Here is a 25440-nt window from a genome sequence, read left to right on the forward strand (position 1 = left end):
GTAGTCCACGTTCAATAGTGAAATGGGATGCCAATTCTTAATTTCTTCCCTCTCCCCGCTTCCTCTTGTAAATGAGGGTGATGATGCCCTTCCTCATGGACTTGCACATTTCCCCTGCCCGAAGCACACTCTCGTACACCTCCAGCAGCTCCTGGCTGACCAGGTCCCACAGAGCGGAATACAGCTCGACTGGTAAGCCGTCACTCCCAGGAGTCTTATTCCTCTCCAAGGACTTGAGGGCTCAGGTCAGCTCATCCAGGGATATCGGCCGGTCCAGCCACTCCCTCGTGTCATCCTCTAAGACCTCCGTGATAGACGACAGGAATGACTCGGAGGCCGTGCTGCCAGTGGGCTTCGCGTCATACAGTCTGGCATAGAAGGATCTGCTGATCCTCAAAATGCCGTGCCGAGACGACGTCACCGAGTCGTCGTCCTCCTTCAGCCGGCGCAGCACAGAGCTCTCTTTGTGCACCTTCTGAAAGAAGAAACTCGAGCACGTCTCCTCCTGCTCCACGGAGCGGACCCTGGACTGGAGGATTATCCTGGAGGCCTCTGCGGCAAAGAGCGAGGCTTGCTGGCCGGCCCCTCACCTCGCGGAGGTCCTCCGTGACATCGACCCCCATCAACTGCAGAAGGAGCAGGTTCTGCACCCTTTTCTGGAGTCGCGACAGCTTTCGCTGCCTCTCTCTTGCATTCTGAACACCCTTGAGGACAAAGAACGTTTTGATGTTCTCCTTCACCATCTCCCACCAGTCGCCCAGAGACTCAAAGAGGGGTTCCACGGTTCTCCAACCAGCTCTTAAGCTCCTCGATGTACTCTGGGGTCAACAGAGTCGTGTTGAGCTTCCACGTCCCCTTGCCGGCCGGCTGGTCGTCCTGTAAGTGACAGTCGGCCAACAGGAGGCAGTGGTCAGAGAAGAACACCGGCTCGACACCAGTGGATCTGACCGAGAACGTCCGTGACACAAACAGGAAGTCTATCCTTGAGCGGATAGACCCGTCTGGCCGCGACCAGGTGTACCTCTGCTGCGCTCCGTCTGCAGGGGTGCTGAAGACGTCGAGCAGCTTGGCGTCCTTCACCGTGCCCATCAGGAATCTGGACGTGACGTCCAGTTGACTCCCCCCACCCGCTGTCCCCACGCCGGATCTTCCATCTGCATCAATGATGCAGTTGAAGTCTCCGCCTAGGATGACCGGCCTGGACGTAGCCAGCAGGGGTGGAAGCCGCTGCAGGACGTCCAACCGCTCACTCCGTACCACTGGGGCGTACACGTTGATCAGCCTCAGGGGAGCATTCCTGTAGGTGATGTCAGCCACTAGGAGGCGCCCCCCCCACCACCTCCTGAACTTGAGAGATGGTGAAGTTGTGCCCCCGCAGCTGAATAGCCAGGCCCGAGGAGCGACAGTCGTTACCCCCCGACCAGATCGAAGGCCCACAGGTCCAGGCGCCGGACCATTTCCCGTACCTGCCGAGGTGCGGTATCCCGCACTCCTGCAGAAACAGGAGGTCCGCCTTGATGGTGGTCAGGTAGGCCAACGTGGACACACATCTCGCGGTTGACTTGACGCTGCGCACATTAATGCTCGCAATTCGTACCCCCATTGTGGGCAGTGACCGCAGTACCCTCCCCAAGTCCAAGGTCCAGCCCCTCCATCTGTCCCTTCATGCCCATTGCCCGGGCTAACTGCTGGACGCTCTCTGGGCTCAGGAAACCGTCTGTGCTGCCTTCCGGGTGGCATCCCCCCGTCAGGGGTGCGGAGGCAGGAGGGTCCGGCTCCGGATCAGGCTGGGGACGTGCTGTTTCCTCCTTCCCGCCTGGAAGTTCCGGGGGGCCCTCCAGTGCTCCAGCGGCACTTGACTGGGTGTCGGAGTGTGCCTCAGGACGCCTCCCGTCACCTGGAAGCGGGGTGCTGCTTTCCTTCCCCCTCGAGACCTTTAACTTCTGCTTCGGGTGGGCCCTCTCCGAATCCTCCTCGTCAGAGGAGCTCTTATAGCCCCCCTGTAGCTGTCTCTTCCCTCCTGATTGTTGCGGTTCCTGGGCCCGTCGACGCACCTTCCTCCTCGCTTTCCGGACTGTAGTCCACTCCCCTGGGTCGCCTGTCGCCGCCTCCATTGGCTCCGGGTTGTCGGGGGGGATCGGAGCCTGCAGGGGTGCTTAGCTGGCCTCGGGCCCATCCTGCAGGGCTGGGCCCTCCTGCACGGCCTGGCCCTCCTGCACATTAGTGGGGTCCTTGCTGGGCCCTGGTGCCTTCCTCTCCTCCGGGGGGGCTGGCCCCGCATTTCCCCTGCCGGCGACCTGGGCGTAGGTGGTACCCCGCCGCGGGCATGCCCTATAGAAGTGGCCCGCTTCCCCGCAAAGGTTGCAGCTTCTCTCTCGTGGGCAATCCTTTGCAAGGTGTCCCTCCTCCCTGCAGTTCCTGCAGATGGTGACTTTGCAGTCGGCCGCCATGTGACCTGACCTACCACAGGCATGGCAGACTTTAGGTTGCCCTGCATAGGTCAGGTAGCCCCTGCTCCCGCCGATCGCGAAGCTGGACGGTGGGTGTGCGACATTCCCGTCTGCGCCCATCCTCAGCGTCACCTTGACCTGCCTCTTACTCGTCCAGATGCCAAAGGGGTCCACCATGTCAGTTAGGTCGCCTTCCACCTTCACATACCTTCCGAGGAAGGTCAGGACATCAACTGCTGGCACATGCGGGTTGTACATGTGTACAGTCACCATACGGCTCCTCTGTGCTGGCATCACAAACAGTGGGACAGCGGTCAATACAGAGAGGGGGCCCTCACCTCCTTTCTCCTTGAAAACCTCCAGGAAGCGCTCGCAAAGCTTGGCACTCCGGAAGGTCACATCGTAAAAACCCCCTCCGGGGAAATCCTGCAGGCAGTAAATGTCCGCAGCAGCGAACCCACAACAGTCCAACAGGACCCTCTTCACAAAGAAGGTGCGGTCCACAGGTGCACCTTCATCCACCTTCTTTACGGAAACACGGATGGTGTTCCGGACCCCCTGACCTGGGGCACGAGCACTTGCCACAGCCATCGTTGCAGGTTGGCTGCTCCCCTGAACCAGCGTTAGGCCAAAGCCAGCATTAAGATCCACTGGTCGCAAGGGTGCACAGCCAACCCGACGTCCTCCTTTCACCTCCAAGACTGCACTCTCGTCCTCTCAGTCCACAAGAGAGTGGGTCTTTATTGTGTTCGAGATGTGAGCTGGTTCACTGAGCTGTAAGGTTTGTTCCCAGATGTTTCATCACCATTCTAGGTAACATCATCAGTGAGCTTCCGACGAAGCGCTGGTGTTATGCCCTGCTTCCTATTTATCTGTTTAGGTTTCCTTGGGCCGGTGATGTCATTTTCTCTGTTGATGTCATTTCCTGTGTTGGTGATGTCATTGATTGATTTGGAGCCAATCTCCCATCCTCTGAGAAAAAGAACAAGGAAACGACATCACCAACACAGGAAATGACATCAAAAACCCAAGGAAACCTAAACAGATAAATAGAAAGTGGGACATTTCACCAGTGCTTCATTCTAGGCTCACTGATTGTGTTACCTAAAGCAGTGATGTGATGTAATGTCTGAAAACTAACCTTCCAGCTCAGTGAGCAAACTCACATCCGTAATCAAGAACTGTTTTCAACTGGTATGGACCAGCTTCTGAGATTTTATAATGCTCTTGTTAGGCCCCATTTAGAATACTGTGTCCAATTTTGGGCCCCACACCTCAAGATGGACATACTATCCCTGGGGCGTGTCCACCTGAGATTCACACGGATGATCCCTGGAATGGTAGGTTTAACATGTTATGAACGGCTAAGGATCCTGGGATTGTACTCATTAGAGTTTAGACGGTTGAGGGGAGATCTCATAGAAACTTATAAGATAATGAATGGCTTAGAAGGGGTGGACGCTGGGAAGTTGTTTCCATTAGGTGGGGAGACTAGGAACTGTGGGCACAGCCTTAAAATTAGAGGTGGTAAATTTCAGACAGTGTCTGGTGGGCTTGTGGAATTCATTGCCACGGAGTGCAGTGGAGGCCAGGACGTTAGATGCCTTCAAGACAGAGATTGACAAATTCTTGATCTCAGAAGGAATCAAGGGCTACAGGGAGAGTGCACGGAAGTGGAGTTGAAATGCCCATTAGCCATGATTTAAATGGCGGAGTGGACTTGATGGGCCGAATGGCCTTACTTTCACTCCTGTGTCTTATGGTCCTATGATCTTATGGACATGATTATGGCTATTCATTATGAGGGCATCGCTGGCTAGGATAGACTCTTATTACGTATCCCTCGTAGCCCAGTGGGCAGATAAGAGTCAACCACATTGCTGTGGATCTGCAGTCACATATAGTCAGACCAGGCAAGGATGGCAAATTCCTTCCCTTAAGGATATTAGTGAACCAGATGGTTTTTTTCCAACAATTGGTAGTGGGTTTATGGTCGTCATTAGATTTCTAAATCCACGTTTTCATTGAACTCAAATTCTACCGTCTAACATGGCAGGATTTGAACCCAGTTCCTACAATGTTACCTGACTCTTTGGATTAACACTTATTGGAAAATCATTTGTACACTATTCACAATTTCAGAACAGATGTTAAATCACTGACTTTGCCATCATGGCAATTAAATGCTTCCTTTATAATCTGGAGTCAAATGATGATAAATAAGTCCTTACAAAATTCAATAAAATCAAATTTTGGTTTACAGCTTTTTCTATTGATTGAAATTTTGATGAAAGAGAGCTCTAAAATGACATTTCTTTTAGTGAGGGATAGTACCAGGGTGAGACCATGCCTCGGGTATGATGTGCAGTTTTGATCTTCTAATCTGAAGATGAAGGTTCTGGCAATGTAGGTTTAGCAGAGTGATTCCTGAAATGGTAGAACTGGTGTATGAAGAAATATTAGATGGTTTGGTCTATAATCATTGGAGTTTAGAATAATACGGAGAGGGGCTCTCATTGAAACCCACAAAATTCTAGAAGGATTAGACAGAGTGAATGCACGTTGGATGTTCCCAATGATTAGGGAGTCCAGAAGCAGGAGAAAGGATAGGACATTTAGTCCTGAGATGAGGAGAAATTTCTTCACCCAGAGGAGGTCAGCCTGGGGAATTCTCCACCACAGAAGACGTTTGAGGCCAAAACATTGAATGTTTTCAAGAAGCCATTAGATATGGTTCTTAAGGTTAAAAGGAACAAAGAGCCACAGGAAAACCTGCAAACAAGGTACTGAGTTGCATCATCAGCCGTAATCATGTTGAATGATGGTGCAGTCTCAAAGGACTGAGTGGCCTACTCTTGCTGCTATGTTCTGTGTTTCTGTGTATAGGCAAATAAATTAAATATCCATAAACAGCGAAAATTTTGCACAGCTTCACAACCAGAGGTTTCAGTTCTTTGTAAGAGTTGATTTAACACTAAGCATATATTGAGGGAAAATGAATAATAAGGGATGACAGTAATCTAGATGGAACTGTAATGAACGGGATTATGTATGACAAACAAGGTGTTTTTTAATCAATGTTAAATTGAAGAACAATAGAGCTGCTGTACGTTACAGATGTTCACCTTTCTGTTTAATATTGAATTGGGAATTTTCATGATATCCTGGCTTCCTAGTGGCTTACATCTGTTGCTGTAAAATATAAGCTTTGCAATTAATGACATTGCGATCAGAACTGAAGCAAATAACCACAAGTCATCAATTGCCAAGAGTTCAAAGTTGGCAAACAACTGTGGTTAAATGGTCATAAAGGACTATTAAGGTCTTTGCTAATTTGCTGTCACATCTAGTGCTTCAAGCATAAAATCATTTTGAAATCAAGGTTCAGGCAAGGGCTCTGCTGGAAATGAGGCCTCAAGGAAATTGTAAAATATCTTCTGGGATTAAAACCAATAATCCAGATATAAATTTCTTTTATTCAGTATAATTTACATTTAGCACAATTTATTGACTGATTCGGCTAACCATTATGTTTGTATTTCATATAATCATCCATATGATTAGCTGCTTAAGTCATAAGAAAAAAGACAGTGATTAAGTTCTACATTTGGACATCTGTAAGAGGAACATTTGTCATTTTATGCAGATGGTCAGATAGTTTTTCAGAACAAGCCAATTTAATCCTGAAAATTTAAAGAGTATAAAATGAAGTATACCATAATTTACACAGCACAACATCATTTGGATGAGCGATTTTTTTTAAAGCAGCTGGGGCAATTAGATTCATGCATCAGGAAGCTGACCTGTTTGAATCAGTCTCATTTTGCTTCCTTTAATTTTACTTTTCAGTGCATGAAAGCATTTTTGTGTAAATGATATTCCAAAGTTCAAAAAGTGCATCAATGGATAGTTTTGATATTTGCTCAGTATTATACCCAGAAGCTGACAAAGTCATGCAAATTTTGATGTTTTATCTCTGACTAATGCTGAATAAGCAGAGTGGAACTAGGGTAGCAGTATGTGTGTTTGGCAGAGGCATAATAACAATGACTTAGTGAAGAGGAAAATAGCCAGGATTCCTGCATTTTATTTCTGTCCAGTGAAATCCCCACAATTTCTTTGAAGTGGACGTTGATTGAGGATACTTTTGGGCTTAATTGTACAGTGCAACCATACCTCCCTTACCAGAGAATAGACTGACAACACATATTGCAAAGACTCAGGTATAAAAAAATGGCAGAGATAGTAGGAACTGCAGATGTTGGAGAATCTGAGATAACAAGGTGTGGAGCTGGATGAACACAGCAGGCCAAGCAGCATCAGAGGAGCAGGAAGGCTAACGTTTCGGGCCTAGACCCTACTTCAGAGAATGAAGAAAGGCCTAGGCCCGAAACATCAGCCTTCCCGCTTCTCTGATGCTGCTTGGCCTGCTGTGTTCATCCAGCTCTACACCTTGTTATCTCTATAAAAAAAATGGCAATTTGGGCAAGGTACTGGCAGCTGATAAGTACCCAAAGAATCAGACTTCACAATAAATCAACAACATTCAAGAGGGAAGAAAATTTATTTGGGAAATAATGAATTTGTTTTCTGTTGTGTGTCACAGGAAAAGAGACTGGTAACATTCTCAGAAGGAGTTTACAGCAAACATTCTATATCAAGAATTATTTAAAAATCATTATTTACAAAGTGGCTTGTGAACAAAGCTATACAATATAAAGTCAATAATAAGAAATGTGACATTGCATAAATTCTGTGTTATAATGTATGCCTGATATTTTTAGAAATTATGTATTTCGAAAATTTTAAAATATGTGCAGACGAAATTGATTCTTTCATGGCAGCTTGCATCAAGTGATAACAATTTAGCAACAGTAATTATGTTCTGCCTAATTTTCCTTTCATGGACTTCAGTTTATAACATGCTTTTGCCTTCTGGAAATTGCAGTGTGAAGATTGAGAATGGCCCACAATGCTCAAATGCTGTGGTTCTTGTACTGCTGTGTTGCATTATGGCTGTGAAAGAGGATGGACCCACTAATTATTGTAGGACTGCTGTCAAGTACACACAAATGATGCTGAGGCATTTTCTTGAAACAAACACAGAAGTTGTAGAGTCAGAGTCATAGAGTCATACAGCATGGAAACAGCCTCTTCCATCTAACCAGTCCATGCTGACAAAAATGCCAAACTAAACTAGTCCCAACTACTTGCAGTTAGTCCGTATCCCTCCAAAATTTCTTATTCATGTACAAATACCTTGTAACTGTATCTGCATCTACCATTTTCTCCAGAAATTCATTCCACACATGAACCACTTTGTGTAAAAAAAAAAGTCTGTCATGTCATTTTTAGACTTTTTCTTGGCACCTTAAACATATTCCCCAGCCTTGATATCCCCCATCCTAGAGGAGAGACACCTGCCATTCACCTTATCTATACCCCTCATTATTTTATAAACCACTGTGAGATCACCTTCCAATCTTTTGCACTCCAGTGAAAACAGTGGCAGCCTAGCCATCTTCTCCTTACAATTCCAACCCTGCATTCCCTGCAATATCCTAGTAAATCTCTTTTGAGCTCTCTCCATCTTAATAATATCCTTCCTATAAAAGACCAGAACTGGATATAGTACCCCAGAAGAGGCTTCACCAACATTCTGTACAACCTCAACATAATGTCCCAACTCCTATACTCAAAGGTCTGAGCAATGAAGGTAAGCATGCTAAATGTTTTCTAACTGCCCTATGTGATGCAAACCTCAATGAATTATGTAGGGTTCTCTGTTGTACATCACAAGCCAAGGCTCTACTACTAATTGTCTAAGTCTTGTCTTTGTTTATTTTACAAAAATGTAATACCTCACATTTGTCCTAATTAAACTCCATCTGCCACTCGTCGGTCCATTGACCCAATTGATCAAGATCTCTTTGTAATCTTAGAAAACCTTCTTCATTGTCTTGTACACCATCACTCTTGGTGTCATCCGCAAACTTACTAACCATGCTTTCTATATTTTCTTCTGAGTCATTTACATGAATGACAAACAAGAGTGGATTCAGCACTGTTCACGGGCATCTAGTCTAAAAAAAATTCTCCACCTTAACTCAAGTTATTGCTGATATCCTGATTAACATTTAGCTCTGAATCAACATCAGGCAAACAGATCACATTGCTGGGACTTGTCTTTGCACAAATTGATGATGCCGCTTATTGGCTGACCAGTCAATCATCTGAAGCCTGAAAAGGGTTTTAATAAATGTTGATTGAAGCTTGACTATTGTGAGTCTTCTCTCCTCAGCTCTACTCCAATTGTCTGTTGAAAGTACACGATTGGTAAACTTCACATGATGAGGAAGGTGAGATCACATCCAGATTGAGGTTTATTCCAAGTGATTATATGTTCTGGAGATTTTAGAGCAGCATGGGAACAGAGCCAATAAATCTTTTTCACTTTTTTAGAAGTTTAGAATTAAGCAACCTGGTCAAAACATTAATAAGATTGGGGGGCAGTTGTCAGTCAACATCCTGAAGCCTGAATAGGGCCTCAATAGGTATTGATTATGCCTGAAGCTTAATTAGTGTTGGTCATCTCAGCTCTGTTTAACCAAGGACCTGTTGAAAGGACATGATCACGAAACTTCACAGTCAGGAAAGAGAGACCTTATCTGGACTGGGGCACAGATGATTGAATATATGTTTCAGGCATTTTGGAATAGCGTGGAAAGTCAGGGCAAAGAAGAAGAGGTTGCAGATTTGGTTCATAGTTTGAATGGTCTTTTAACAGGAGAAAAAAAATTAATAACTAAGCTTTTTAAAAAAAAGGATGCTGGGCCAGGCCAGTGCTGTAACTGCATGATATGGGGGCTGGGGGACCACATTGTGACTCTTTGTTTGAGGAACTCTGGCTCAAAGTTGATTAACTGGAATCTGAACTTTGAACATTATGACATATCAGGGTGAGGGAGAGTTGCCTAAACACTGTTTCTTGAAGCAGTCACATCCCTTAAGTTAGAGGCAAAATAACTGCAGATGTTGGAATCCAAGGTAGACAAATAGGAGGCTGGAAGAAGGACTGAAGAAGGGTTATACTCAAAACATTGACTGCTCCTTTCCTCCACATGTTGCCTGACTTGCTGTGTTCTTCCAGCCTCCCGTTTATCTACCTTACATCCCTTAGATTAACTGCCTTGAATTTGGTCAGTGGTCAGGGACAGGAGATGGTGACCCTGAGGAAGGTGGGTAGAGGGCTCCAGGAGGTAGTGCTGCAGGAGCTTCTGTTCTTGAGCTTATCTAACAGGTTTGAGAATCTTGCTCCCTGTGTGGATGAGGGGCGGGGTTGGGGGCGTTTGTAGGGAAGATGAACAAATTAACTAGAGCAACATGGGACAAGGTGCAATTCAAGAGAGGGCAGGGAAGAGAAATGTATTTGTAACCGGAGATGACGCCACCAAAGGAATAGATATTTGGCCAGGATCTAGAGTCTCAAAGGCTGTGTTGCTTGGGTTCAGGATATCTCATCTGGGTTGCAGAGGAATTTGATTTGGGAGGTGAAAGATCCAGATGTTGAGGTAGAAAGAAGCAAGAGATTCTGCTGAGGGAATATGTGCAGCCAGGACCTAAATTGAAAAGCAGAATCAAAAGCCACAAGCTGTTTGGTACAGGATGAATACGATTAAAGAGGTAACTATGTGGGTCAAAGATTGGTGTAGGAGAAATGGGGTCGAATGCGTGGGACATTGGCACCAGTACTGGGCAAGGAAGGATCTGGTCTGATGAGGGAACTTCACCCTAGACATGCTGGGACAAAGCTGAGCTGGTGAATTGAGTATAACTAGGGCTATAGATGGCACTTTAAATTGTAGCTGTGGGTAGGGGGATGGGTTCAGTCATATGGAAAATTATTAAATTAAAGGAAAAGGTAGGATTGCAAATTAGTCATGGGCCTGATTATTACCAGAAAATAAAAGGAAGGGACAGACTGTGTGAATGTCATATTGTACCAAGTAACCATAAAAATATGTAGGGAAATTTGATAATCGAACAAAATTAAAGATTCTATCTTTTAATGTATGAAGCATTTGGCAGAAGATTGATAACTGATGGTGCAAATTGAGTTAAATTAATACGATCTCGCTGCCATTATGGAATCATGGTTAAAGATCAAAACTTGGAACATAACATTCAGGGATATTTGACCTTTCAAAGAGACAGAAGGGATGGGAAAGGTAATGGGGTAGCACTGTTTTTAAGAGATAAAATGAGGACAGTTGTGAGAAACAATCAAAGTTCAGATGATATAGTGTTTATCTGAGGGGTTTAAAAAAGCAATAAGGGAAGGAAGACATTGGTAGGGGTCATACACAGATCCTAAATAGAAACCATTCTGTAGGAAAGGCTACAAATTAACAAATAATAGCAACATACAAAAAGAATGGAGTAGTAATTATCAGTGACTTTATTCTTCATTTTGATTGGGTTAATCAAATTGGAAACGGTAGCCACAACACTAAATTCACTGACTGCATTAGAGATAGTTTCCTACAGCAAAATGCCATGCAGCCAAGCCAGCACAGGCTATCTTTGATCTGCTAATGGGTAATGAGGCAGGTTCAATAAATGACCTTGGAATTAAAGATCCCCAGAAGGTGGTGATCCTAATATGGTAAAATGTATGAGTATGGAAATAACTGTGTTAAACTTGAATAAAGGGAATTAGAACAACATAAGGACAGAGTTAGCTAAAGTGAACTAGCCTAATAGATTCGCAGAAATGACAGTAAGTAGCAGTGACAGATATTTTTGGAAGATAATTCTTGACTCTCAGCAAAAATACATCCCAGTAAGGAATAAAGATTGTACGAAAGGAATAAACCAACTATGGCTGACCAAAGAAGTAGGCCAAATTACTAAGTTGAAAGAAAAGCATGTAAGGACGCGAAAACCAGTTTTAGGCCTGAAGTCTGGAATAAATTCAGAATCCAGCAAAGGAGGACTAAATAGGTACTAAATACAGAGAAAATAAACTGCAAGGGCAAACTAGTGAGGATAACAAAAATAAACAAGATCTTCAAATGTATAATAAGGAAGCGAGAGGTCAATGTGAACATAGGCACCATCGAAAATCATTCTGGGGAGATGGTTATTAGATTAGATTAGATTCCCTACAGTGTGGAAACAGGCTCTTCAGCCCAACAAGTCCACACCGCCCCTTGATGCATCCCACCCAGACCCATTTCCCCTATAACTCACACACCCCTGAACACTATGGGAAATTTAGCATGGCCAATCCACCTACCCTGCACATCTTTGGACTGTGGGAGGAAATCGGAGCACCTGGAGGAAACCCACGTAGACACGGGGAGAATACGCAAACTCCACACAGACAGTTGCCCGAGGCTGGAATTGAGCCCGGGTCCCTGGTGCTGTGAGGCTGCAGTGCTAACCACTGAGCCACCGTGCCGCCCATTTTTGGGGAACGAGGAAATGGCAGAAGAGTAAAACAGTTATGCAGTCTTTATGGTGGAAGATACTTCAAAAACCCCACTAATATTAAAGAATACAGGGAGGAATTGAGCACCATTACTATCACCAAAGAAGTAGTATTACACAAATCATGGGGCTAAAGGCAGACAAGTCCCCAGCCTTAATTGTATTCTAGGATCCCATAAGAGGTCGCTACAGAGATAGGGGATGTATTGATTGTAATTTTCAAAAACTTATTTGAGTCTGGAGAAGTATCCGAGGATTAGAAAACTGCTAATGTGACACTTCTAATCAAAAAGGAAGGTAAGCAAAAAGTAGGTAACTATAGGTTTACTAACCTTACTTGTGTTTTTGCAAAATTATTGGAATCTGCTATTAAGGAAGTAATAGCAGAATATATACAAAATCACAATCTAATCAAGTAGATGCAGCGTGACTTCATGTCAGGAGAATCATGTCTGACTAATTTCTGGGAAGTCTTAACCATGGAGGATAGAACAGAACCAGTAGATGTGTTGTATTTTGACTTCCAGAAGTTCAATAAGATACCTCCCAAAAGGCTAAGTCATAACAGCTCATGGGACTGGAGGTAGTATATAGGCTTGAATAGGGAATTGGCTAATGGGTAGGAAACAGCAAGTGGGGATAAAGGGTTGTTTTACAGGTTGGTGACCTGTGACCAGTAAGGTTCAACAGCGATCAGTGCTGGGACTACAACTGTTTATAATGTATATTAATGATTTAGAGGAAGGAGGTGAATGGACTGTGGCCAAATTTGCAGACAACACAAGGCAGATTGTGAGAGAGATACAAATTGTTTGTAGAGACATAATGATAGGTTAAGTAAGTGGGCTTAAGCTTTGCAAATAGTGTATAACATGGGAAAATGTGAAGTTATTCATTTTGGAAAGGAGAAAAGAATTATTATTTTAAATTGAGAAAAGCTGCAGAAAGCTGCAATGCAAAGGAAGTTGGGGTTCTTGCACATAAAATACAGAAAGATTGTATACTGATGCAGCAGGTAATCAGGAAGACTAATGGTATGTTGACCCTTATTTCAAGGGATTTTGAATAGAAGAGTAGGGAAGTCTTAATACAACCGTTCAAAGTGCCGGTGATTCCATATCTGGAGTACTGTGAACTCTTTTGGCCCTCTTATTTAAGTAAAGAAATTATTTCACTGGAGGCAGCTCAGGAATGTTCACTAGGATGATCCCTGGTATGGAAGGATTGTCTAATGAGCAAAAATTAAGTAGGTTAGGACTGTCTTCACTGGCATTTAGAAGAATGAACGGTGATCTTATTAAAACATGCAGGATCCTTAAGGGGCTTGATGGGAAAAGTGCTGGAGCGATGCTCCCCTCATGGAACAGCCTCGGACCAGAGAACATAGTCTATGAATAAAGAGGAACAATTTAAGACTGAGCTGAGGAGGAATTTCTTCTTTCAGAGGGATGTGAGGCTTTGGAACACTTTGCTACAGAGTGTGTAGGGGCAGAGGTCTTGTGTATATTTAAGGCTGAGATAGACTAGTCGGAGAATCAAGACTTATGGGGGAAAAATGCAGTGAAGTTGACATGAGGAATGTTGACTGACAGAACAGACTCAAAGGGCCGAACAGCCTACTCATGTTCCTATTTCTTCTGGTCTTCCTTCCTATTTTACAAGAGTAATTACATTTCAAAAAAAGGCACAGAGGTTGTGAATGATGAATGACATTGTATGAATGCAAGTTCTTTCTATTCTTTACTAGAGCATGATCTCAGTCAAATTGACACAATTTTTCTGCAAGTTTATGACTAGTCCTAGAGATTATCTTTTGTTTTTGTTTGGCAATGATTACATTTTTAAATTTTGTTTCTGATGTTGTAGGAAGTTTTGGGGCAGAGATGGTGTGCTGTCTGCCGTGAACAAGGCCAGTAAAAGCAATGGGACATGACTGAAGGTTTGTGTGTTGTGAGGAGTATATATTGAATGTATACCTGTGATAGTAAGGTTGCAGTCTTCCTAGCCATAAGCATTGTATTAAAGTGCAAATATGAAGAATGTGATACATATCCTATAGCTAAATAGAACATTCTTAATTTTTCCATTTGAGTTGTTAATCTATCATGTTTGAGAACGGTGAAACATTCCCTGGGTTTTCATAAAATATATTGGACACAGTATGTATCGCTATGGTGGAGGAAATCATTTTTCCAGAGCACAAGACAATCATTAGATAATACATATGGCGGCAGATTTTAAATCTGCCCCCACATCTGGCCAGCATCTGAATGAAGAATTAAATTGCCTTGACATATTTTTCATTTTTCTACTGCAATTTTGGTTTCTGGCAATATAAAGATACGTTTTGCACTTTTGATGATTTGCAGATGCTAACTGAGGAAGTAAATAAGGTTTTAGAATTGCAGTAGAATGAGGCTATTACTTTCAAGTCAAACCAGCTACTGAAGACTGTTTAACATGTGAAATTCATGGAATTATTTCATTCAAAGTAAGGTAGCAGCTATGAAAAAAGAGCAAAACGTCATAAAATGCTGCACTTGGTATCACGATAATACATTAAGGTTTACAAATAGCATAGCAGGAAACTAATCAACAAATGTATGACAGGTTTCAAATTTATCTCCGCTAATTTGAGCGAAGTTTGTAGCTATCCAAAATAAATGGATCAGCTGAAGTCTCAAGCACAGTTTAATGATCTGTGTCTTCTCTCATGAACTGTCTGCAGTTCATTGTGCTCATACCCACTGTTGTGCATTTGAAAACATTTTTGTTTAAAGTCCACATTTACTGGGAAATCAGAATTATGTCCATGTCAAATAGTTTTTCCCTCTTCTGCAAGGCATCAAAAATGAGTTATAAAGATGAAGGTCTTATTAGAAATATGACTGGTTCATTAATGTGCTGTAGGGAGGGAAACCTGTTTTCCTGCCCTGACCTGACCTATCATTTTCTCCAGACCTGAAACAACATGGTTTTATTCTTAACAATCCTCTAAATGGCATGTGAGCCACTTGGTTGCATCAAAAACACCAACTAATTATAATGCACACAGATGTATGTGGTTCAGGAAGGCAGATTGTGATATCACCTGCTCAAACAAAGTTAGGATTGGTAATAAATGCTTGCCTAGCCAGCAATACCAATTTCTTGTGCATAATCAGAGCTTGCCATAGAGCTAATTTATTACAATTAGAGTTGTGGTTTATTAAACAGCTAGAAACAGGGTGAGGCAATTAAGTGCATTAACTGCCTATGTATTTTTATTATTCTCTTTATCTTTTAAATTATTTTTAACAGCTTGGTTGATGTTATATTTGTAGTCAACTGGAGCTTTCATTCCTTGTCCTAGCAATGGTTTGTATGGAAATATGGAGCTTGTGTTGACCCTTGTTCTGGATTTTCCTACATAAGGGAAGAATCATTCCATTTCCACTTCTCCAATTCCCTTCATTGTTTGATATACATCTAACAGATTAATTTCAATCTACACTTTTGTAGGGAATGTAATTCAATTCTATCCAGCCTGTCATGATAACTAAGCTGCATTTTGATCTGGTGAAATGTTTAGATTTCATCCAAAGCCAATAAAGCTTTGTGAAGTGGAATCTTTCAAAATTGAATGTAAATACCCTAAAAGAGTCAGAAAAAAACTACATACAACTGCAGCAGGACATAATTGATTTTGAATATCTATGATCTCTGATGAAACTTAGAAAGGCAAGGCCTGTACTTTACCATTGTTGACATTAGTGGGCATGCAATTAGTGCTCTCATCAATTATCAACTGGCAACAATTTTGCCTCCGAATCAGAAGACTGTGTAAATATTGAACACCCATTCTAGAGACTTTAGCCTGTAAACTGTAGCATTTTGCTACTTGTTGTTTGGAGGCAAGGCTACTGTTTGAGGTTACATTATTTCAAAGGAAACATTAAATCTGCCTTCTCAGATTTAAAAGATCCACAACATTGCTTGAAAAAAAAAGGTGTTCTCCTGTGATAATGGGAACTGCAGATGCTGGAGAATCCAAGATAACAAAATATGAAGCTGGATGAACGCAGCAGGCCAAGCAGCATCTCAGGAGCACAAAAGCTGACGTTTCGGGCCTAGACCCTTCATCAGAGAGGGGGATGGGGAGAGGGTTCTGGAATAAATAGGGAGAGAGGGGGAGGTGGACCGAAGATGGAGAGAAAAGAAGATAGGTGGAGAGGAGAGTATAGGTGGGGAGGTAGGGAGGGAAAAGTTAATGTTCAGGGAAGACGAACAGGTCAAGGAGGCGGGATGAGATAGTAGGTAGGAAATGGAGGTGTGGCTTGAGGTGGGGGGGAAGGGATGGTTGAGAGGAAGAACAGGTTAGGGAAGCGGAGACAGGCTGGGCTAGTTTTGGGATGCAGTGGGTGGAGGGGACGAGCTGGTCTGGTTTTGTGATGCAGTGGGGGGAGGGGAAGAATTGGGCTGGTTGTGGGATGCAGTGGGGGAAGGGGAGATTTTGAAGCTTGTGAAAATCTCCCCTTCCCCCACTGCATCCCAAAACCAGCCCAGCCTGTCTCCGCTTCCCTAACCTGTTCTTCCTCTCACCCATCCCTTCCTCCCACCTCAAGCCGCACCTCCATGTCCTACCTACTACCTCATCCCGCCTCCTTGACCTGTCCGTCTTCCCTGTACTGACCTATTCCCTCCCTACCTCCCCACCTATACTCTCCTCTCCACCTATCTTCTTTTCTCTCCATCTTCAGTCCACCTCCCCCTGTCTACCTATTTATTCCAGTTCCCTCTCTGGTGAAGGATCTAGGCCTGAAACGTCAGCTTTTGTGCTCCTGAGATGCTGCTTGGCCAGAGGTGTTCTCCTGATGTTTTATGCGATTTTTGTCTGTTAACTAACAATGCTAGAAATAGGTTGTCTAATAAAATAGAACACTAATTCATCATCACTTGTATTTTTTGGAAAAATACAGTGAAAAGTGTTTAAGTTGCCATAATCTGGCAACGATATTAACAACAGAAATCATATATAAAAAAATCAAGACAAATTCTGTCTTTGTTCAATTTACGGCACATGGGTTCCCGAGGCGAGGAAAAGGCAGGAACTACATTCTCCAACACTGCAGAATGCCGACAGCAAAGCTACTGATAGGTTTCCTTGGGCACAAGTTACATGTCATGTTCAAAGATATTTGGCTGTGGAACATTGGTTCAGGTTTGCTTATCATTGTGAGGACATCCTTCCATCACTTGTTTCTATACATTACTTAACATAATTGAATATAATCATTTTGTGATAGTGTTGAGAATTTAGGTATTAAATGTTCAGTCACTGATTTTGTTACTTTTAGTTTATATTTCTTTTGTGTTCAATTTTCATGTAATGAACAGCTAGGAATGCATATGAATTGATTTGATTACGCTTTAATCACTTGGACCAGTTGATGACTAATGAGTATTCTTGCAGAACAATCTGCTTGAATGTGATTGCACAGAAGGGGGCTGCTGAAGACATTCACTCGAATGTTGCCTAGGATGGAACAGTTTAGCCCTGAAGAAAGAAGACTGGATAAGATTGGCCCACTTTTTTTTTGAAAAGCAGAGAAGGCTGAAGTGAGGACTGATTGATGTGTATAACGTAAAGGGAGCATAATCTTGAATTGAAATGCAGGAGAAATTGAGGGGGACTTGAGAATAATTTTTACCAGGAACATGGACTGGAATGCCCTGCCTAGGAGAATAGTTGTGGTGGGAAACTTCAGCCTTTTGAAAGGCATTTGGGATGCACAATTGAAATGCCATAACATTCAAAGTTATCGGCCAAATGCTAGAAAGCATGACTCGCAGGTTTGGAATAGTTGAATTGGTGTAGACTTGATGCGTTGAAAGGCTTATTCATACTCTATTATTGTTTGGTAAACGGCAAGCCTGAAATACCAGTATACTGATCTGTGCTAGAAAGTGGTGTCAAATAATGCATGGATTTTTTTTTTATTATTTTGCTTTGGTACAATTCATTATAACTAAATAATGATAGACATAGTCATGGGATGAATTGATGTTTCCTCTCTTTCAGTAAGGAAGACTAATGATGACTGATAGGTTATCAATGTAATATTTCTCTAGGACACAGACACAGATTTTAGGATTTTGTTTTATGTTAGCCCATTGGTGGATATCATATATACATAATAAATGAAAGTCAAGTGGCACCAAGTTTCTGAACACAGGCTATTTATCAAAGTAGGTTCACAGGCTAGATTCAGTAGAACACAAAGAATGCAGAAGAACTAGGAACAGAAAAACTTAAGTAATTCAAACTTCCAAGAATGAGTCAGATGAAGTGACATTTTTCACAATTTTGGAACAAAGATTCTCAGAGTTGGCTCAAAATAATAGTAACCGAAGACCCTGGAGATTACAAGAAAAGACAGTAAAAATGGAAAGAGCTTGAACTCAAGGTGCAGACCCAGCAGAAAAGGGGAACAACGGCATGCATCCAAATGTCTGCCTTTGTCATCCAAAGGTGATTGAGGGGAAGTGGTGGTTCATCAGATGCTTGTCTGTTTTAAATCGTTGTCTTACCGTTCCCGCAAATCAGGATAACAGCTTGCTAGTGCAAAGGTGGAGAAGTATTTCAAGTTGCAGGTAATGATTGCAAAATTTAATTTATTAGTTCTTGTGTTTTGCACCACTCGATTTGCAACACTGCACCCCCATGCCTGAAGGTGGTGCACAGGAAGTTTAACCTGGAATGAGTGAGCTGTTTTATGTGGAATCATTGGACAGACTGGGCTTGTTTCAGTTAAAGTTTAGAAAAGTCAGGGAACGATTTGAAGTATATAACATATTGAATAGTCTTGATAAGGTAGATGTAGAAAGAATGTCCTGTCTTGTTGGTAAGTCAATTATTGCTCCCTTATTACCTAGAGAAGAATTTTTTCTCTGAGGACTTTGCAACTTTGAAACTCTCTGCTTTAAAAGGTGGTGGAAGTGTGATCATTGAATATTTTTAAGGTGGTGGATTCTTGTTAGGCAAGGAAATCAAAAATTACTGGGTTTAGACAAGAATAAATAATTCAAAACACAAGCAGATTGGCCATGTTCTAAATGAGTGACCCAACAGGCTTAAATGGCTGAATGGCCTACTTCTCCTATTTGATGTCTCCGCACACTGACCCAAATCTCATTCATCACGGTCATGAGCAGGTAAACACATCTGGAATTTAGTTTGTTATCTAGTCTGTTGAGTGTGAGGTGAAATTATTGGATGATTGAAGAGAAGATGAATGACAATGCAGCTGTGAGAACAATTTAAAGCAGTAGACTGACACATGAGGCAGAATCTGAAATGATACTCTTAACATTTCCTGTACCCAATGTATATCTTGTACCCTGTGGCTCCTTTTATGTCACATAATGCACAACACACGTCCTCTGATCTACAAAGAAACAATGATAGAATGAAAAATAAGGACAAGAACAGAGGGGAAAATGAAAAGCGTTATGACAAAAGAAGCAGAGAGTAAAGCAGAAAAGATTACTAGCATTATTATAGCAGTAATGGGTAAAAGGTTGTTTCTCCACTGTCTGAGTTCAAGGGGAGCTCAACCATCAAAATTAAAACTCGGCCTGTTTTCTGATTGCTGTTGAGGAGTGATCATTAGGCTCAGGTTGCTAAAATGAGGCTTTAACTTTCTAGATTCATTTATTTGAGTTCTATCAAAGTTTTATCAAAATTCAACATGACTGACAGGCGGTAGCAGGTGGGATCAAGAGGCCATTGTCAGGACCATTCCTGAGCAGGCAGGAAGACATAATATTTTGTGTTCTGGGAAATGAGGGAAGGAAGCTTTAGGTTTCACTTGGGCCCCACAAAGGGCATACTTGCTCCTTCAGCCCACAATAAAAGTTTTTAAAAAAGACTTACCTTCGCCGCCATCTTCTAGGCATTTGATTTCACACAGTCTAGAGTTAGAATACAGGAGGGACCTGAATAATTCTTCAAGACCTTTGACCTTTAAAAGCCAGTGAGACTTGTAGAAAATGCCTGTGAAAATGAAGTATGGCATGCAAGTGCTTTAACTCTTCATATGCCCCACTTTCATTTGATGGGAATACTAAAACCAGAGCTTTACTCATTAGTAATTTAAGAGTCCATATTTTTGGAACTGCTTGTGTAAACTTGTTGCACTGATTATATTCCCCCTCAAGTGAAGCTGGTACATCACTACTCCTTAATTTAAAAATAAATTATAGTATGACAAATTTTCAGTGGCACATTCTGTGATATGTGGAGCCTCAGGAATTAGTAATAAAAATGTAAATGCACAGAAATCATGACTTTAAAGAGTGACATCCAAATCCAATTAACCTTCTGCCCTTCATTTCAACTATGTGTGAAGATAATATTTGATATTGACAGCCTCGGAATATTGAAAAGAAAATCTTGAAGTGTAAAATGACCTGACGGTTCTCTAACACCAATGTTTTTGGCAGGTGTCAAAAGTTAATAGTCCAGCGCCCTCAAGCAATGGCATGCAAAATCGACTGGTAGTTTAATAAATATGATAACACTGAAAAAATGCTTTTCGTTTACTTTTTGATTTCAAGTAATTCAAAGATTTAACATTTCTATTGTAATTTTATGAAGACTATCTAAATCTGAATCTTTTGTTGACCATACTGATGTTTATATATGTTACTGAAACCGTTTGGGTAATAGCAAGGAATATAGTCCACCATGTGCTCGTTATCAGTGCAATATAGGTAATGTCAGCAATGTGTAGATATATTTCTTTTTAAAGAAAGCTAATCTGTCTTTAAAATTGACGCAGTCTTAAAAATGGCTGTAAAAAGCCAAATGACTACTGTTGTGAATGCAACTGCAGCTAGAGCAGAAGATCAGACTGTATCACCTGAAAAGTCATTCACAAAGGTTCATTAAATAATTCAACAATTCTAGGATAATCCGTTGAATGCTCAAAAGGTGTAAAGACTTCAAGCTTTCTATTTTGTTAAACAGGAAAAAGAAGAGGCATCACTGGAAATTCCAGCATAATTGACTTTACTTTGTGGATGAACTTTTCTTTAAAAATTTGCCACCATTCTGTTCAGCTGTGATAGAACAATTTGGCAGTAGATATTTAGCAAAGAACTATCTGAACACCATGAAAGAAACACCTTGGAAAAGTAATTGCTTCACAATTGGGAAAATGGAATAAAGGACAATCCAACTGAAGGATAGCTGTATTGATCCACACTACCAAGAATCACAATTTGTAGTATCATAAAAACAAAACAAAGGACGCTTCACTTATTCCTCGGACTTGTTCTGCCTCATCCACCCGTAGGAACAATCAATGACGGAAAGGGTTCACTAATGTCCTTCAGGGAAAGAAATTGACATCCTTAGCTGGTCTGGCCCACATGTGACTCCAGAGCTAAAGCAATGTGTTTGATTATTTTTATATGCTCTGGGTAATTGGAGATGGGCAATAAATACTGGCCTAGTCAGTGATGCCCGTATCTGTGAATGAATTTTTTAAAAAAGCAGAGATGTGTTGTTGCAGTTATACAGGGCTTTGGTGACGCCACAGCTAGAATATTGTGTGCAGTTTTGGTCTCCTTTTTTGAGGAAGGATGCCCTTGTTTTCAAGAGGGTGCAGCAAAGGTTTACCAGGCTGATTCCAGTGATTGCGGGTCTGATGAGGAGAGATTGACTAGGTTGGGATTGTTTTCGCTAGAGTTCAGACAAATGAATGGGGGGGCGGGGATCTCATAGAGACTTATAAAATTCTAACAAGACCGAACAGGGTAGATGCAGGAAGAATGTTCCCAATGGTGGATGTGTCTAGAACCAGGGGTCACCGTATGAGGATTTGGGCTAGTTAATTTAAGACTGCGATGAGGAAACATTTCTTTGCCCAAAGAGTGGTGAATCTTTGGAATTCGTTACCACCAGAAGTAGTTGTTGCTGAAACATTGAATGTATTCAAGAGGCGACTAGATATAACACTTGGGTCAAATGGGATCAAGGGTTAAGGGGAGAAAACAGGCTAAGGCTATTGAATTGGACGATCAACCATGATTGTGAAGAACGGTGGAGCAGGCTGGAAGGGCTGAATTGGCCTTCTCCTGCTCCTATCTTCTATGCTTCTATGTTTCTATCAATGTTGAAGTATTTAAATCTTGAGGATAATGCATGAAGTGCCAATTAAATGGGTTGCTTTGTTTTGTATACTGTTGAGCTTCTTCAGTGTTACTGACCTGCACATATTTCAGCGAGTGAGGAGGATTCCATCACAATCCTGACTCATGCCTTCTTGATGATAGGCTTTTGGAAGACAGGAAGGGAGCTACTCACCTCAGAATTCCAGGCATCGTATTTATGTAACCAGTCTGATTCAGTTTCTGGCCAATGTTAATCTCCTAGGATGTTGCTAGTGGGAGATTCAGTGAGAGTAATGCCATTGAACATCAAAGGAAAATAGTTAGATTCTTTCCTGTTTGAGATGACCATTGCTGGCACATGGGTGTAGTTAGTAAAAAAGCAATGCTTGGTATTTCACTGATCCTATTGACTTCTATAGAGGCTTAATTAGTAGGAACAGGACCAGGCCTTTTGACCATTGAACCTCCCCAGCCATTCAGTATGATCATGGCTATCCCTCTGTCCAAATGCCATATTTCAGTTTTCTCCTGATCCCCTTGATACCTTTAAATCTAAAAATGCATGTCTCTTTTATGATTTAATCTTTCTAACCAGCCAATCTCAGGAACACCAGCATCCACCACTCTTCCCAATTCATCCAGCCTGTGTCATAACCTTGGCCGATCCCCTTACCCCTATCCTGCGACCAAAAGTGGGAAGTGAAGGTAGGTTTTTTTTTAAAAGGTCTGAGAAGTCTCCTTTATTTGTGCATCTCTAAGGATTGAAAACAGGAGCCTAACTTTCACCACTTTCACTTCAGAAAGAATTCTTAAAGCAAACCAGGTCTACAATTATATTACATACTGATTAGTTTAGCTTTTAAATAATTAATTTATATCTTTACCTCAAATCTTTACATCTCTCTTCACTAAAACTTTACCACTTCTTACTCAAATAGCTGTCAGCAATTGTTGTGTAATAAGCTAACATTTCACCTTGCTTCAAACATAAAGCTTAACTGCTGGATGATTTTAAGTTGAAGCACTCAGCACTCATCAGTTAAAAGGGGGTGACCCTTAGAGTCATTGAATCCCTACAGTGGGAAACAGGCCCTTCGGCCCAACAAGTCCACACCAACCCTTAGAGCATCCCACCCGGACCCATCCCCCTATAACCCACATAATCTACACATCCCTGAACACTACAGGCAATTTAGCATGACCAATCCACCTACCCTGCACATCTTTGGACAGCGGGAGGAAACCGGACTACCCAGTGGAAACCCACACAGATGTGGGGAGAATATGCAAATTCCACACAGACAGTTGCCCAAAGGTGGACACAAACCCAGGTCCCTAGTGCTGTGAGGCAGCAGTGCTAACCACTGAGCAACCATGCCGCCCTGACTTTTGACCTTGTACAGATCCTTAGTTTATGGACCATTCTGAGAAATGCCTGATATGTGTTCATGACAGTAAGAGTTGCTGAACCAGCTGAAAAGAACAGGTGATTTATAATAAATGAAGTGTAAAAAAAGTTGCTACAATTATTATCCAGGATGAAGGGTCTAGGCCCGAAACGTCAGCTTTTGTGCTCCTGAGATGTTCTTGGCCTGCTGTGTTCATCCAGCTTCACACTTTGTTATCTTCTACAATTATTACTGCTTTTTAAAAATCATTTCTCATATATTGACCTGCCCACTAACCAGGCTGTGCGCACCTATTTGGAACAATGAGGGTGGTTAGTTTTCACAAATTGTGCTTTTTTTAAAAAGATTAGATTCCCTACAGTGTGGAAACAGGCCCTTCGGCCCAACAAGTCCACACTGCCCCTTGGAGCATCCCACCAGACCCATTCCCCTATAACCCACACACCCCTGAATATTACAGGCAATTTAGCATTTCTGATCCACGTAGCCTGCATGTCTTTGGACTGTGGGAGGAAACCGGAGCAAACCCACGCAGACATGGGGAGAAACTCTGCACAGATAGTTACGCAAGGCTGGAATTGAACCCAGGTCCCTGTCGCTGTGAGGTTGCAGTGCTAACCACTGAGCCACCGTGGCACCTTGCAGCCTTTGAAGACATTCTTCAACTTAAACTCATTTTCTGAAGTTAAGGAAGGATTTTTAAAAAAAATATTTTCATTGTTTAAATATTTAATAGTAATGGGACAGGCGTGCAACAGTGAGGCAAATGTAATCTTGTAAATGGTTCAGTGTAGATTTTTAAGAATTTTTCCAATAAAACTACTTTAGTCCACTATTATAATTGCTCTATTTTACTATTAAATACATCAATGACTAGCGAGTTTTGAGAAAACTCACACCCAGAACATCAATGACTATTTCAAACACTAAAGAAAAATGAATTATTCTGTGCTACTATATTAACTGATTATGCTAGTTCTTGAAAGAATTTGTTTTAATGTTTGTGCAAGTGGGTTTGGCTGGAAATCTGAACCACATTGAAAAAAATCATCCTTAACATTTGGAAATAATGTGCGACAATGATTACATTTTTAAAACTTGAACATTTGCCTCATTCCTTTGAAATTTAAAGCGTGTGTTAGATAGCATTGGCGAGCCCATGCCTTGAGTGCTGGTCACCTTTCCTTTACCAGAAATAGATGTTCTCTAAATTGACCCATTCATAAGTGTTACTACACACCTCGGGAGTAGATGGGACTTGAACCTACACCTTACAAAACCAAAGGTGCACAACCACTGCACCATAAAAGTCCCCCTTCAACAGGAACCTACTTACTGTGGGAACAGTTCAGACAAAGTTCACTCAGCTTATTCGAGAAATGAGGAAAGGTTGGGCCTACATCCACTGGGGTCGAGAAGAATGAGAGGTGATATTACTGAAATGTGCAAGATTTTGAGGGCTCTGGAAAGGGTAGATTATGCAGAAGCATCTAAACCTGGGTGACACTATTTTAAAAGTAAATGTTCCCCAATAGAGGTGATAAAGAAAAAGTTCTTCCTGCAGTTAGTCTGCAGTGTGTTCTTCCCCAGAGAGCAGTAAAGAATGGGTCATTGAATATATTCAAGGTTGAGTTTGAGGGATATGTTCGTTGGCAAGGGAATCAGGACTTATTGAGTAGGGAGAGGGTTGGGATGCAGACAGGAAAGTGGCATTACGGCCATAATATGATCATGGGTAATCTTATTGAATAGCCAAGCAGGTTAAACGGCTTACCCTCTTGTAATCTTATGGAAGATCTCAATTTCATTCTATGGTAACAATGACATTTGCTTATTTTAAAGGTTGCTGATAAACTCCAAAGAATTCTGGATTGTTAGACTAAACAGCATTTTAAATAATATTAGAAATTGCTTAATTCACATTACAATGT

At 42.0% G+C, this 25440-nt stretch overlaps 1 protein-coding gene across 4 annotated transcripts in view; it reads left to right on the forward strand.

Moving 5' to 3' along the window:
- Positions 1-25440, forward strand: part of gpc5a (glypican 5a) — a 921338-nt gene that overhangs the window by 122639 nt on the left and 773259 nt on the right. Inside the window, exon 1 of one of the 4 annotated variants that reach the window (XM_048532915.2) lies at positions 13808-13881. The exons of the other annotated variants lie outside the window; for them this stretch is intronic. Coding sequence (XP_048388872.1) covers positions 13872-13881 — 10 coding nt within the window. The 5' untranslated portion in view covers positions 13808-13871. Of the gene's footprint in view, positions 1-13807; positions 13882-25440 lie in introns of those variants that run through there. 4 annotated transcript variants of the gene reach the window in all.

This window comes from Stegostoma tigrinum, chromosome 6 (assembly GCF_030684315.1).
Source record: "Stegostoma tigrinum isolate sSteTig4 chromosome 6, sSteTig4.hap1, whole genome shotgun sequence".
NCBI classification, from domain to species: Eukaryota; Metazoa; Chordata; class Chondrichthyes; order Orectolobiformes; family Stegostomatidae; genus Stegostoma; species Stegostoma tigrinum.